Source organism: Trifolium pratense, linkage group LG3 (assembly GCF_020283565.1).
Source record: "Trifolium pratense cultivar HEN17-A07 linkage group LG3, ARS_RC_1.1, whole genome shotgun sequence".
Classification (NCBI taxonomy): domain Eukaryota; kingdom Viridiplantae; phylum Streptophyta; class Magnoliopsida; order Fabales; family Fabaceae; genus Trifolium; species Trifolium pratense.
The window spans coordinates 21,779,849-21,796,099 of record NC_060061.1 but is presented as its reverse complement, the minus strand read 5'-3'; the positions used below and the strand labels follow the sequence as shown (position 1 = coordinate 21,796,099).

General features: G+C 33.4%; 2 protein-coding genes across 6 annotated transcripts; both read left to right on the top strand.

Moving 5' to 3' along the window:
* Positions 1 to 3,913: 3,913 nt before the first annotated feature.
* LOC123913156 (protein NONRESPONDING TO OXYLIPINS 2, mitochondrial) lies at positions 3,914 to 6,751 on the top strand. Of its 3 annotated transcripts, XR_006811581.1 has the most exons (4): positions 3,914 to 4,150; positions 4,232 to 4,350; positions 6,364 to 6,442; positions 6,519 to 6,751. XR_006811581.1 is itself a non-coding variant. In XM_045963767.1 (3 exons), the coding sequence occupies exons 1-3, from the start codon at positions 4,017 to 4,019 to the stop codon at positions 6,381 to 6,383; spliced, it is 273 nt and encodes a 90-aa protein (XP_045819723.1). In that variant the 5' UTR covers positions 3,914 to 4,016; the 3' UTR covers positions 6,384 to 6,751. The 3 variants fall into 3 exon arrangements, 2 of the variants coding, with proteins under 2 accessions (XP_045819723.1, XP_045819721.1); XM_045963767.1 differs by having other exon boundaries at positions 6,364 to 6,751; XM_045963765.1 differs by lacking the exons at positions 6,364 to 6,442; positions 6,519 to 6,751 and adding an exon at positions 5,940 to 6,005 and having other exon boundaries at positions 3,917 to 4,150.
* Positions 6,752 to 10,698: 3,947 nt separating this feature from the next.
* On the top strand, positions 10,699 to 14,186 carry LOC123913155 (uncharacterized protein At1g01500-like). Of its 3 annotated transcripts, none has more exons than XM_045963764.1 (3): positions 10,699 to 11,257; positions 12,080 to 12,865; positions 13,721 to 14,186. In XM_045963764.1, exons 2-3 carry the CDS (start codon positions 12,161 to 12,163, stop codon positions 13,946 to 13,948), a joined length of 933 nt encoding a protein of 310 aa, XP_045819720.1. In that variant the 5' UTR covers positions 10,699 to 11,257; positions 12,080 to 12,160; the 3' UTR covers positions 13,949 to 14,186. The 3 variants fall into 3 exon arrangements, with proteins under 3 accessions (XP_045819720.1, XP_045819719.1, XP_045819718.1); XM_045963763.1 differs by having other exon boundaries at positions 10,742 to 11,144; XM_045963762.1 differs by having other exon boundaries at positions 10,744 to 11,652.
* The last annotated feature ends 2,065 nt before the right edge of the window (positions 14,187 to 16,251 follow it).

The following is a 16,251-nucleotide window of genomic DNA, read 5'->3' as shown; positions in this document are numbered from 1 at the left end:
AAGTGACGGAAAACATGATTGTTATTGGTTGACAATATAAAATTATTTTACACCATTAGTGCATACTCATTTTTCTCATATTTTTTATGTCGTTTTCATTTTCTTTTAAATTATGATTTTTTTTTTCCAGTTTTCTTATGAACTTAAATCAAGCGAGTTTTAAAATCGGACTAAACCGGTTGGTCTGATCAGTTGAACGGTGTCTATGTCCGATCCATATCGGGTTGAAAACTGATATACTACAAAATTTTAAAATTGGAAAAATCGAAGAAAAAAATCGCCGTTTCGATTTACGTCCCTTAGTTTTAATCTATTTCTTTTTGTCTTAATAAAATTTTAGCATAAAATTAAACAAAAAAAAATAGCATAAAAAAAATTAATTTCAAAATAAAGAATAATAATATATAAATCACACAATAATTGTTAAATTTGTAAAAATAAATTAGGCCTTTCTAGCCCGTGCTTGGGAGTAATTACCGATAGAAAATCAAGTTTTTGGTCAATGTAAGACCTCTATAAACAACATAAAGTTTCGCAAGCATCATGTCAGACGACTCACGAATGAAGCCAGAAAAGTCTGGTAAGTAAAAATATAAATTGTATCTGATAAGACCCTCATAACTAGCTCTAATCGGGGAACCTAAACAACTACCGTCAACGTTGAGGACCACCAAGAGAAGTTTTCATTGTTCCATTTGATGAACCTGTACCAACGTGATTAGAGGAGAAAAAAGACGTGAAAATCTCGACCAAGCTCTGGATGTTGAAGGATAGCTGATTTAAGGACAAGATTCATTGTTTAAATAAATTAAATTATGATATCTCTATACACCAAACACCAGCCGAGAAGGAATTAGCTTGGGGACACATGGAGCCAACCTTGAGCCAATCATGTGCGTCAATTATAGAGAAGAAAGTTCAGTCATTGAATTCAATGTGGTGCCAAAGGTTTCTAGAGAATGTATAGTCCTGAACACAATGAAGGAAAGTCGTTTCCTGGAGGCCACATCGAGTAAAAATAGAGGAAGTGTCCAACTTCCGATGATTGAGTAAGGATAAAGCAAGAACCGAATTATGTCAGGCTAACCGTAAGAAAAAAATGATATTCGGATGTAACTAATTTACTTTAAATAAAATGCAGAAAGTCAAAAGTTTAGAAATAAAAAGATGATATTCGAATGTAACTACTCTACTTTATTTTATGTGCGCAGCAAATTTGAATTGTGTTAAATTGTTTTTGTAATAAAAATAAATTTAAATGTATATTGGTCTTCATATTTTCATAAAAGTAAAATTTAGATCCCTTATTAAAAAAAAAAATGATTTTTTGGGCTTATTTGTTTTTTCCAAAATTTTAGTCATTATTTAATTATTGGCATTTTAATTTTTGAAGTAGCAAAATTTGTTACACATATTTTTAAAGACAAAAAAATTTGGTCACTTATTAAACATACATATATTAGTGTAATTTATCATTTTTTGTGTTAGATAATTATGAAATTTGAAATATTAAAATCTTAATTTTTATAGTCAATTTTTAACCCGTGCTTGGCACGGGTCCGGATACTAGTTTCCATAAACTTTAACAAAAACTATCTAAAGAATTTTTTTTTCTACCCCTACATTTATCTCTTTACCCCAACATATTTTAAAATATTCCAATTATACCCTTATGTTAAAAGTGTGCTGGTATGTTAAAAATGTACTGATATGTTAATTAAAGTATGCTGGTATGTTAAAAGTGTGCTATGTTAAAATTACATTTATCAAGTGTGCTGGTATTATCCAAATACAGATTCATCAGCATTAGAGTATCATCATCATCAACATCAAATCTGTAAACAAAATCTCAATCTTGACAAAAAAGTATGCATTCTTCCATTACCAGATTATAATTTTTTCTTGTTAGCAAACCAAAATAATTACACTTAATCAAACATCAGTATAAAAAAATAATGGGATTAAATTGGAAAAAATTGGGATAAAAAAAAACCCATCACCAAAAACAACAGTAACAACACCACCTCCGACCCTCTCACCATCGTCATATTCTTCACCACCACCACCACCACCATTTTCTCCAAGCACAGCCCCACCACCATCATCACCACTACCACCACCACCACCACATCTCCACCGTCTCAATCTAAACATGCTGCTGGAGAATGAGATGAATGAGGGAGCGTTTTGCTCGCCGGAGAGAAAGAAGGTGTTTGGCAGCACTGTCGCGATGGCGCGAAGCTCAAAAGTTCTAATGGGTTTGACGCTGCGTTCAGAGGAGAAGTAGAGTTCGTTGAGGAACTCAAGGAGGCGAAGTCTACTGTGCTTCTCTCTTGAAGATGCGATGCAGAAATTGCAAGGAAGGTGAATGAGTAGAGACTAAAGAAGCAAGATGAAATGTAAGAGACAAGAGAGAAAATAGATCTGTTTAAAGAACAGTGATGAATCTGGTGGTTTTGGTTTCAAGGGTGTTTTAAGATTTGAGTTTTTTATTTTTAGATTTGAGATTTTGTTCAAGGATTTGATGATGATGATGTGATGAATCTGTATTTGGATAATACCAGCACACTTGATAAATGTAATTTTAACATACCAGCACACTTTTAATGTACCAGCACACTTTAATTAACATATAAACACACTTTTAACATACCAGCACTAGAATTGGGTATGCGGGCTAGCCCGCCCCGTTTAATCCGCCCCGCATAAGCCCGCATATTAAACGGGGCGAACAAGCCCGTCATCAAATATAAACGAGTTTTAAAATTAAGTCCGAGTTCGGTCCGCATAAGCCCGCAGGTTAAACGGTTAACCCGCGGACTATTACAAAGAAAAACTTTTTTCAAAAAAATAAACAAAATTAGTAAAATATTGATATAATAAAAGTTAAAAAAAACTATATTATTAATAATTTTATGTTATAATTTGAACTAACAAATAAAAATAAATAAAGTTTGTGATATATCATTGAGTTTATCTATCTTCTATATATTTGAAAGTAATGCAACTAAAATCAAATTCAACTTGTTTTTATCGTAATTATTTCTCCATACATACCTCAAATCCATAAAATAAACCCAGATGATATTGAATAAGAACTTTAACTTGTTCAAAATATAAAAAAGAAATTTAATAGTCCAAACCAATATTAAAAGTACAACCAAAAATCTAATACAACCAACCGATTCAAAAACAAAACAGTAATGTATATAATTAACTAATTGAAAACTGAAGGAAAATAGTCACTCCTGCTTGATGCCTCCATTGTAACACTTAAAATCCCTACATTAAAGCATATGATTAAATTGTGTTATTTTGCATTAAAACAATAAAAGATAAACTGTCTAATAGTTAAACAAGAGGGCTTAAGATTACAAACCCAAAACAACAGACGGCAGATCTCATCAATCATCAATAGTTATACTTGGTTCATCTTTCTCATCATCATCGTCATCACATTCATATTTTTCTACAATTCGTCACATCATAAATCATAATTCATAAAAGTGTTCGATTTGGATATGGACCAAATTATTTATAAATGGTAAATTTTGTAATTAATTATATATATAAAAAAAGAATGTGGGTCACGGGCTAACCCGCGAACCCGCGGATTTAACCCGCATAACCCGCGGTTTTAACGGTCCAACCCACACGGGCAAAAATATAATCGGGCCAAAAAAAATGGTCTTAAGACCGCGCGGGCTGCGGGTTAAACGGGTTGGCCCGCGGACCTTGGTCCGTATACCCAGCTCTAACCAGCACACTTTTGATACAATTTTAACATACCAGCACACTTTTAACACAAGGGTATAATTGGAATATTTTAAAATATGTTGGGGTAAAGAGATAAATGTAGGGGTAGAAAAAAAAATTCTGCTATCTAAAATGCTTAAATGGTTATATTTGGTTTGGGCCGGTGGAAAATATGTATGGGCCGGCCCAATGATAATTCAGTTTAGGGTTGAAGCTAGTACTGGTGGAGTTGACTGTGGAATCAGTAACCGTCGTCGGCGATGGCTTCTTCGTTCTGTAAATCAGCGGTGAGAGTAGCTTCCAGTTCCTTCGCTAATCGTTCTAGAACCTTCGCTCAGAAACAATCAATCCCGCTTCTATTCTCTTCGCAAGCTGCTCCTCCTCGTGTTTCAAGGTAGAAACAACGCATTTTTCAGCTTCAAAATTTTCAGCTATGCTTATGGAGTTATTAATGTATAATGTATTCGTTTTGAAGGATTTTGTCCGTTGTTGGAAGCGTTGAATCTTTGATGCCACTTCATACTGCCATTGCTGATGCTAGACTCACTTCTAATATCGCATCCAATTCCACTTGCTGGAGCATGCTTTCTCAAGGTACTGCTTTTGTTTAATCTCTTTTTTATTATTGTGATTACATTGTTATTTTTTCTGTTATTTTTTTTCGATGTATTATTATTCTGTTTGGTTAGTAAAATAAATGTGTATAATAATCCATTTTCTGTGTAGTATATAATTTCAAGGATAAGAATTATTATTGCAGTTGTTTCTATAATAATCCATTTTCTGTGTTTTGCAATTATTGTCGATGATTAAGTTGGGTAAGCTAAGTGTTTTTTAGACTGGCCGGTTCACTTTATTTTGATCTGTTTTGGATGATGTTGTTTAGAGAAGAGATGCTTAATCTTTGATTTTAAGAAATAGGCACCAGATGAGTGTGAAATTCGTTAATTAAATATATATGATGAGTTAAAGATTGGTGTGAAATTTACACACAGTGGAAGAGATTAAGAAACCATAAGATTTTCAATAATGTTACGAAGGACTTTAAAGAAATAGTGGAAGAGATTAAAATATTGTCTTGGAAATGGAGTGTACATAGGCTCAAGATAGAGCCATGTTTGTTGTATGAATGGGTGTGGGAACCCCGTTTATGTTTTGTACGCTAATTGCTGGAACTCGTTTTTAGTTTGGACCTGACTGCGATTCTCTTTTTGAGGAGTTTTCAAGACTGTGATTTCTTCTTTTTGTTTGGTCTCTGGTTTGCAGTTGTATTTCTAAGGTTATAGTGGTTTTTTGGTTTAGGGGTAGTAATTTTCCTTCTAGGTGAAGCAGTGCTTGTGTGTAGTGCGGCAGTGCCTTTTGTTAGTGAGGAGGCAGTTAGTTTGTTCAACTAATGGTGTTCTTAGTTTATATTCTTTTGGTATTTTTTGTAAATGGCCTTGAGTTTCTCTTCCCTGCAATATTATGCAGGTTGTAACTTTTTATCTTCTAGTGAGTACTTCTTATACTCATGGAAGATCTATCCAATATATTTTGCTGATTCTAAAAATACATAGAGGTAAAACTTAGAAAACTTGCCACAGTTCTGGTAACTAAGAGAAAATCTGATTGATATGATTGTCGAAATCCATTGTTTAGGTTAGTATTGATAATTTTTAATTAGTTTTTCCTCTGCAAAATATATTCTATCTTGGAACTCTGTTATGGTTGGATGGGGACACTGGTTCATTGGTATTCCTACAGGGCGCGTTTGATACTAATAAAATTTCAGATTACCGTATTTGTTATGAAAATTAAAATAATTAAATAATTTGATTCTAGTATGTGAAAGTGATAGTTTGTGTTGCTGTGGTGTTTCGAAGTTCATATCTGTACAAATTGATATCCAATAGTGAAAAGTTGATACAAATTGATGAAAGGATTATTCGTCACTTCAAGGACCAACTTGTATAAATGTGCACTTTCAAACACCAAAACTACACAAGTTGCTACTTAGAGAACGAAATTGTATTTTACATTAATTAAAAACCTATATGGGACACTTAGGAATAAAGAGTGGAATCTTGTCATTCTCAATAGCCTACATTCCAATTATTTATTGACGTTACTCGTTATAAAATGTACGTTGTCAATAGTCTAGGTTATTCCTCCATCCTGATATCTTCTTTTACTTTGTTGTATAGGACTTGAAAAAACATTGTGACAGGCCTGGTGGATCCATTCAAGATGAATGAGAGGAATGAAAAAGAGAAAATATGAAAAACTGTTTTTCCTTGTTTGTCTCACTGTAGGATGAGAAAATAACTTCACAATTGAAATTTTGGTCACTGTATTGTGTGCCAACTGCAGACTTGTATTATTCAATTTCCTTATTTGCTTGAAAATATGACCAGCGTGCTGATCATCACACTCAATTTTTTCAGATCCCGAGTATATCTAAGCTCTAACAAGTTAATTCTATGGTTAGATAGATTAACTTAATCTTAAGTTCCTCATTGGTGTTTATAATTAATGAAAAGATTAACTTTTAAGTTTTTATACGCAATTCGCCCAGATTTTACTTCCTCTTGCTGATTGTAATCCATATCTTTCGTTGGTGTGTCCTAGACTTTGCAGTTCCCCGGTGACAAAGACTAAAGAATTCAATCATTTCAATCCTTGTTGGGTTGTATTAGAGTTAACGCTGGTTATCATCTTAATCTTGGCCTATTTACAATAAACTTTTGTTATTCTTAGTAATGTAAACCTCCATCAATTTTCAGAAGCTTGAGATATAAGGCATTACATTATTCTCAAATTTGATGAATCAGCATTCACCTCCCAGTCTTTTGAATTATAGGAACTATCAGGTATTCATAAAATAATATTACAATTTGACATGATTGTAGAAAGACAACCTAGTACATTGTATCGCATTGTGTTTTGTTATGTTATTTGATGTCAAATAGTATAAAATGGGCATTGACTAATAATGAAAATTATAGATATTTCCTTATATATTTGGTAAATTTCAGAGCCTGTTTTTAGATTAAAAGAGCATTTTTTTTCACAGAAGATAACTTAGTGATTTTTTGAAAATATTGTTCTGTGAAGTTACTAATTTATGTTTATTTTGGAACTTATTTGTCATTCTTTCCTATCCTTTTTTTTCTGCTTCAACACATACCTTTTTTCATATGCTATGCTCATAATAATCAAAAGTTATTTCTTATATATTATTCAAAATAGTTTTTCACTGCAATCCCATAAAACAAAAGTTTTGCATTGCAGTTAGATTTCAGATTATATTAGATTTTGAATATTTAAAAAAGTTGAAACAATCAAACAATAATACCTGTTTCATAGTTTTAAAAATAGATAATATACCTTTGCTTATTCTAAAGCCTCCTATTTATTATGGAATCATATAAGCATTAATTATCGGGTACATATAGTATATAGTATAGTGAGGAAAGCCAAACTCCTCCACCAAGGGCATGTTCTGGGGCTGGTTCTATTATTCTTTAACTTAGCAAAGAGATGAGCAAAATTGAAATACAAAGAAGGTGAAATTCCTTAGCAAAGAGATATAACCTTGGATTACAAATGTTGAATTGGCAAGGTTCGTTGCTGTTGTGGATTGCTCAATTTTCTTGATTTGGATGGTTCTAGTCTTTCAGAGTTTTCTTTGAAAGATACAATAGTCATACCTTATGTGAGAGAACCTACCTTCTAGTTTAACGTTTGTATTCTCTATTTCTTTGATTTGATGAGGATGTTCGTAAGATTGTTATGTAGATCAAAATAACACATCTAGTAGAATTATGGATACTTTCTTTGGAAAGTAGAGTACTCCTATTATTTAGGCGCAATGTTCAGGGTTAATGAGCGATTGAGCACAGACATGCTCATTCTCATTGAAGATTTGTAAAAACTTGCATGAGGATTGATGTGAAAATGCAGCTTGTTCCATCTTTCACTACTTTAGGAGAGAACTTCTAAGTTGAATACAGTTCACTACTTTAGGGGAGGACTTTCAAAGTTGAATCCAAAGGGTGTCATTTAATTTACTTCAAATGTTGAAGGGAGTGGAAAGTTACATAGTGGAGGATTGCACCGAGTTTGGAGTGCTCAAACTCAATGAAATCGGTAAGCCCGACAATAGATGGGCCATTGAGGAAGAAGTTAAGCCTTATACCAAAATTAAGAGATTTATTTTTGTCACCCTACTCCATATCTCGCGCGCCCTATAAATTTATCAAAATATCTCGTCCGCTACTTAGGTAGCGGACACCCCCAAAAACATCTTATCTTTATAACATCCGCTACTTAAGTAGCAGATGACATTTATTAAAAAACAAAAAAAATTTGTAACATCCGCTACTTAAAGTAGCGGAAGGGGAAAATGGGAAAGGCGTATGGCGCCAAAGTAATCGGTAGGGTGACAAAAGTAAATCTCCAAAATTAAATCTATATTTTTGTTTTGAAAAATGTATATACACAATTTTTTTGGATTTAAATTATTTTAATTAAAACTTTTATTTACCGTAAAACTTAGGATTCGTTTGGATTAACTTTTTTTTTTAACTACCATTTGGATTAACTTATTTTTGAGGTTATGCGAAATACCTTATACAAATAAATAAGTATTTATGCATTATCATTATTTTTTTAAGGTAGTTTATGAGAAAATAATTTATAAAGATATAATTTTTGTTAATAAAAACTTATGAATTAACATAAATATTTATTTATTTGCACAAACTATTTTTATAAGTTAATTTTTGTAATTTAACACAATTTAAAGCGGTGATTAATTTCAACGGTTAATTAGAAATCAAACGGTCCAAATTACATAATTAATTTCATACAGTGAAACAATTTAAATCGAACAATCGAGAACTTCACATGGATCACAAAGTTTGTCATCTTTAATTATTTTTTGGCACAAGTCATCTTTAATTAATTGGTTTATTGGTTACATATTGATCTAACCTGATGATCAGAAAGGTTGAGGCCGGTCCGTTGAGCAAGCTTCCACACCGAAGGGGGGGTTTGTACCTGCAGGTGCTCCGATGCCTAAGTCAGCAAAAAGGACCAGAGATACAAAGAAGATAGAGAAAGAAAGTGTAGAATGGTTTAAAATACCTGGCTCTCCTGTATAGGAGAGCTTATATAGTGCCCCCAGCGCTGGGCCAAAGGTTGGTCTATTGGGCCTGGATAACCGGCCCAATAGGCCCAACTGCCAGGATAGCCCCTGTATCGTAGGGGAAGGCAGTTATTTGCCTCTATCCTGGTTTGGAGTCGTTCCGCTATTGGCGGGTAATGGATGACTCCGTGACGGATATGGTTGGTCAATGGAGCACGTGTTAAACGTGCTGCTTAGCTGTTAAGCTAAGGCTGAATGAGTCGTCGTGCACGGATAGCCGAGCACGTGATTAGCGTGGAGCTAATCTGTTATGTCGAGCAGGACACGTCATTGGCTGACGTGTCGGGGAAGTATCCCCTTATTGGGCCATGCCCCAAATGTCGGGCATAAGTGATTGGGCCAGCTCTTGGCCCAGTCCAGAACAGATTTAATTAATTAGTTAGTTATTAGTAATTAATTAAAATCACATATGACAACTAATCGGTAGTTGGTTTAATGGTGATTGACGTTAAAATTTACAGGAGAAGTACGATTCGAACCCCGCAACTGCGATCTGAAGGATGTTGAAATCACTTGATGCAAAAATTTACTCCCGAACCAGATTAAATTGGTAGCGAAAAAGATAAAAATAAGGCTTAAATATCACATTAGTCTATGTATGTTCCCGGTTTTTTTTGTTTTAGTCCCTGTATTTTTTTTTTTTAAAACAGTCCCTGCATGTCCAATTCCTTTTGGTTTTCGTCCCTCCCCTCTAAAAAATGTTGATGTGGCTAACGACATGACATGTGGCATACTGACGTGGCAAATGAAGGACCAAAATAAAAAAAAAAGTTATTATTGAAGGACCAAAACCCAAAAATAAAGTTTTTTTTTTTGAAACAACCCAAACATAAAGTTTAAAATCCCTAAAAATAAAAATAAATTGTTTTTACTTTAACGTTTTTTAATTTTAAAAATAAATAAAAAACAATTTTTTTTATGTAAGGCAAGTTATATTATTAACAACTTTTTAGTACCTTAATGGTCACCTATTATTAGTTTGTGCAATATTAAGGCTCCGTTTGAATTAGCTTATTTTTGAGCTTATTCAAACAGCTTATACAATATAAATTAGATTTTATGCTATTTTATAAGTTCACACTAGTGAAAACTGTATTGTATAAGCTATTTTATCATAAACTACATTGACAAACTTATAATATTCCCTATTGGTGAATTAAAATAAATGTATAATAGAAAAATAAGGTGCAAAAATAAACTTTCTTAATATTATATTTTTTTTTCTAAAATGTCAAGTAATTTGAAACGGAGGGAGTAATACATAAAAATTGCATAAGCTGTTTGTATAAACTCAAAAATAAGCTAATTCAAACGGGGCCTAAGTTGATTTGCAATTTTAAGCACACTGTCATTATAGCCAGATTTTTTAGCATGTCCTAAATTAATTTTAGCACACTGTGAACAAGTTTTTATACTATAGGCTTATGAATTTTAAATTTTAGCACTCTTATATATATTTTTTAAATTTTGTTTTCTATTTGAAAAAAATTTGTTTTTTTAAAAGTAAAAAATGTTAAAAAATTGTTTTTTAAAAAAAAAAAAATTATTTTAGGGATTTTGGTTTTTTTGTTTTGTCATTCATTAATTTTTTTTTTGGTTTTGATTCTTCATTTGCCACGTCAGCATGCCACATCAGTATTTTTGAGGGGAAGGGACAAAAACCAAAAGGAATTGAACATGCAGAGACGGTTTAAAAAAAAAACATAAAAGAATAAAACCAAAAAAACGGGAACCTACAACATCAATGTGATATCAATGTGATATTTAAGCCTAAAAATAAAATCACATATGAATAATATGATTAATAATAAGTCACACATATAGCACAGCTTTTGGTTTGAATGCCAACCTTGCAAGTAATCGATCTCCTTACCGAAAGGAGAAAACCTGCTAACCTTAAAACACAGCACATCCTTTTCAGTTTTCTATTTAACAATTTCACACTCTCTCTTCTTCATCTAAATCAATTAATAATAATCTTCCTCTTTTTTTTTTCTCTCGTGGATAAGATCTCAAGAATATCATATACAAAAAGGGACCCACATAACCCATAAATCAAACAATATCCACATCTTCTATACACCTCAACACATTGTTTCAAAATCAACAACAACCCATTAAAGATCATTATTCTCTTTTCATTGCAAGATTTGATTTTGAGGACTTGTGTTTGTTCTCTAAGCTTCAATAGATTCTGGGTGTGAGTCAAAAAGCTTTATTTTATTTGATTTATTATTATTACCACATAATAATAATTATCAAAATTTGATTTTTAATTTTGGGGTAAAAGTTAAAGCCACGAGATATTTTGTGGTGAGTGCGGTTTGCTTTTAAATAATGTGTTTTTAATTTTGTGTTGTTGAGTTGAATTTTTCATTCATTAATCGGTTAGTGACGGTTTTTGTCGTGTTCCTATATTACGTTTGTGTTGTGTGTGTGTCGTGTTTCGCCGGCTGTTTTTGTCTTAAATCTATTGAATTGAAAGCAGATTCATTTGCTTTGCAAATTTCAATTTCTCTTTTCTCAGTTTTTCTTTGATAAATTGATGTGATTTTTGAAAGAAAAAAAATTTGGTAGTATATATATTGGATTATAGAGAGAAAAGGGTTTCTGCAGATTTATCCACCGAATAGATGATGTTATGTTGGAGGAGTTTCTAGATTCATCTTCTTCTCTTCCTTCTTATCCTCTTTTTGTCTGTTTTTCAGGTCTGGTAACTGTTTCATTTTCACTCATAACTTAATTTTTTTTTTCTTCTTCTTAAATTCTATATTTAATTGGCTTACAAATTCATCTTGAATTTTATTTTGGTTTATTGAATCCTGTTCCTTGTTTGTAATTTTATTTATTTTTCAATTTGATTGAGTAAGGGTTTGTTTCTATCTCAAAAAGTATATTGTTTTGAGTAGAACTTGGCTTGTTTCATTGTAGCTGTGAGCTTTACTTAGTTTCTTAATTTTTACTTTGTTTCATTCACATATCTATTTGAGCTCTTATGTTTGGGAAGATTATTATCTTTTATGTTAGATTTAATTTAATACCCTTCCACTTTTTGATGGTTGCTTAGTTAAGTTCTCTACATGTTCAATTTTTCTTCTGTAAGTTGAGCTGAATTGATTAATTTTGTTCCTGCAGTGGATTAGTGTTGGAACAAGTTATATTGGTTCAATTGAAATGAAGGAATTTGCATGAGGAAGAAAATCGAACTGTCTCGCGATGGAGAATTCTTATAAGGTTAATGGAAATGGACCAACTGAAAATGGATACTCTATTGCTAGGCACACACACTCTTATCAACCCTCCATGAAGGGTTCATTACCTTGGTTAGACATAAGGGTATTTTATGTAAGAGTTAGCAAGTGTGAGCTTGATAATTCCGCTCCTGAGGTACTCACACTTAATCATGTTCCGTTGAATCCTGATACCCTTCTTGAAGTTAATGGCGTACGTAGTAGTATATATTCTGATGGAATATCAACCCTTCTCAAAAGGGATAGGGTAGATCGAAAATCGGAAGAAGTTACATTTGTAAGCACTGATAGCATAAGGATGAGTGGTAGTGTGAAGTTTGAGGTGTTTGATAAAGATAATCTGCTTCTTTTTGGTGGTTTAGAATTATGTAACAGCAATGGTATTGTTAGAGAATCAAATTCTAATGGACAAAGTTGGAGCATGAAGTGTGAGTCAAACATAATTCCAGGCACCAAGTTCTTTAAGGAGAAGCAATTGCTGTTGCCGGAGACTACTCTTCCAACAGTTGAGGTCTACATTGCGGGGTCGTTCTCCTGTACTCCAATCATTTTAACAAAGACCCTGCATCTTAGTTCTCAAAAAAGACATACAAGGAAGGGGGCGTTGAATGCAATTCCAGAGGATGAAGCAAATGAAAATGGGAAAGATCCTACTGCGCTTGCTTTACAGGTAATTATTAGTGCTCGTCGAATTACTTTTTTTCGCGTGCTTCTTAAATTCTCCTATTTAGATGTCAGTTTGTCAGCCTAATGCCTGTTTTTTGCCATGTTTGACTCAGTGCTGTCAAATAACAGCACTATAGCACTAATGACATTGCAGAATTTGAATAAATCGCTATTGTTCTGCGCTACACTATTCAGTACAAAGTGTTGTTAAATAGCGGCACTGTAGCATTGTAGTTCAGGGGAATTTGATCAAAATATTATTTTCTGTGATATGCGATTGACAACACCGTGTGGCTTTGATTTAAGTTTTAACTGGCTCAATGCAATTTCATTGAGTCATTTGAAACATGAGATGTTTAACAAATATAACCATTTGTATCTGACCGAAGTCGCATCATAGTAGGAGATGGAAAATAATCCCTCCGGTCTTATATATAAGCAAATTGTCATTTTTTAGGTTCGTTGAATAATTAATGTATCGGATTCATAATATGGACCAGATACATTAATAATTGAATGAACCTAAAAAGTGAAAATTGCTTATATATGAGACTGGAGGAAGTAATAAAACTATAATATAACTTGCAAATTACCTTTCTCTTTTCTGAGGTTTCGTTTTCATTTTTTCCTTAACTTTTTTTGCACAATTCTGTATTGTGTTTGAGAAATAGCTGTCCCACCTCTTGAGCACATGCAGGCTGCAAATTAACATCACTTGCCACCCGAGTGTTGAAAATTTGATATCAGTTCCCTTGACAAGATGTAGAAAATTTATAACCAAACCAATTGGACTTGAAGATGTATTTTCCCAACAAATTATAGATAACCGTTCTTAATAATTTATATGCTAATGCTGCAGGCCCCAGACTACCTGTACGACAAACACGAAGATGAGGACTATCACAGCCTATACACGAGAACAACATACGCTGATGGTGAAGATGGAGAACTTTCATGGTTTAACGCCGGTGTTAGGGTTGGTGTTGGTATTGGACTTAGTGTTTGTCTTGGAATAGGCATTGGAGTCGGCATACTCGTTAAATCATATCAAGGTGCCACCGGCCAATTCAGAAGACGAATGTTCTAATATTTACTCAAGTTCTCCTTCTTTTGTCTATCTCCCTCTTGATCCAAAGACAACTAACCATAGTTTTGTCCATCTCCATCTTGGTCCAAAGACAACATGTTTAATGTCTTGTCCATTGAGTGCAAAGGATATATATAAATATAATTTTGGCTTGTTTGCTGTATGTAATATAGTTTATTTTTTGTACCATTATATACCAGTTATAATGTTGAGTGAAGCATGAAGAAGTTTTTTATTATTTTCCCCATTTATTAAGGTGGTAATAGCATGATTTAAGGGGGTTTAGTCTTGATTTTCACTATGATCGTAACTATCCATCTTTAATAAAACAGGATGAAATTGGTTTCCCAAAATGATTTTCGCAGTTTCTAAACCAACAATCACATATAGTTGGTTTGGGTGGTAAGGGTCTCATACGACTTATGCAAGTGTTGTTAGGAGTTCAATCCCTAACTCTGGCTTACAAAGAAAGCCCAGTTAAGAGAGGCGGACTCACGTTGTATTGTTGTATTTTTAAGTCTGAATAGGCTCTTTGACATAGATTAATCACCGCTAAACAGCACCACCACTATGTGTTGGATCTCCCTTTCTCGACCACCCTCCCTTCCTCTTGCAGGTTACTGCTCTCCATCGGAACAGAACTACCACCACTAATGTTTTGGTGTTTTTAGTATGTTGGTTTAGTTTCTTTGTCTATTTATTGTGGTGTTTTTAGTTGTTTAATCTGTATGAGTTCTATTAGTCCCTATTTTCGTTGTTTGATTTGTCATGAGTTCTATTGTGTGTTCCTCGTTGTCCTGTTTTTTGTAGTTTGGTTCTTGATTGTAGTGTGTTGTTAGTCTTGTTTCTATTGTGCGTGGTGTCCCTGTGTGGCATCTATTTTATTTTCAGCTAGCATAGATAATCAGGATCGGGTTTTTAGCCATTAGACTACTTGACCAAAAAAATAAGATAATCAAGATCGGGTAGATTTATAAGTAATTCGAGAGCTTTATGGTTGTAATTATTTGAATTTGAATTTGCGTTAATCTTGTACTTTATCCCCTTGTTCAAAAACAATCTTGTACTTTATCCCACCGGTGAGTAGTTGTCTGCACTTGGTGTATTATTTGTGACATTCCAGCCTTTCTTGAATGAATGACTTTAGATTTGTTGACAAAAAAAAAAAAGGTTATATAAAAAACTCAATTCTGTGGATTTTCTCAAACAAAAAGATGTTTGATCCACTATGAGTTGGATTATAGTGATACTTTTTCGCCTGTAGCTAAAATGACATCTGTTCGACTTTTTCTCTCCATTGCAGCCATTCAGCATTGACATCTCCATCAGCTTGACATTAAAAATACTTTTTTACATGGCGATCTTGAAGAGGAGTGTATATGGAGCAACCACCTGGGTTTGTTGCTCAGGGGGAGTCATCTAATATGGTTTGTAAGTTACACAGGTTCCTTTATGGTCTTAAACAGTCTCCTCGAGCTTGGTTTGGCCGGTTCAGTACTGTAGTCCAACAATTTGGCTTGACTCGCAGTGAAGTTGACCACTCTGTCTTTTATCGTCACTCTGTTCAAGGGTGCATTTATTTGATAGTTTATGTAGATGATAATGTCATAACTATAGTGATCAGCAGGGAATACTTCAGCTAAAACAATACCTCTCAAATCAGTTTCAGACTAAAGATCTTGGTAAACCCCGTTATTTTTTGGGCATTGAGGTAGCTCAATCTAAGGATGGTATTGTGATTTCACAACAAAAATATGCTATGGATATTCTTGAAGAAACAGGTTTATTGAATGCAAAGCCTGTTGATACTCCTATGGATCCAAATGTCAAGCTTCTACCTAATCAGGGGGAGCCTTTATCAGATTCAGGGAGATATAGGATATTGGTTGGAAAACTGAATTATCTCACAGTCACTCATCCAGACATTTCATTTGCAAAGAACACATGGATGCTGTAATATGAATTCTGAAATACATCAAAGTTGCACTAGAAAAAGGTCTCATTTTTACTCGGATGCTGATTGGGCAGGTTCACCCATTGATAGACGATCCACTTCTGGGTATTGTGTATTTGTTGGAGGAAACGTGATATCTTGGAAGAGTAAGAAACAAAATGTAGTAGTAAGATCAAGCGATGAGGCTGAATATAGAGTCATGGCACTAGTAACGTGTGAGCTGATTTGGTTGAAGCAATTACCCACTTCAATTTGAAAATGCTAGACCAATGACATTGATATGTGATAATCACTGCACATTGCCTCAAACCCAGTTTTCCATGAGAGGACCAAACATATTGAGATAAAG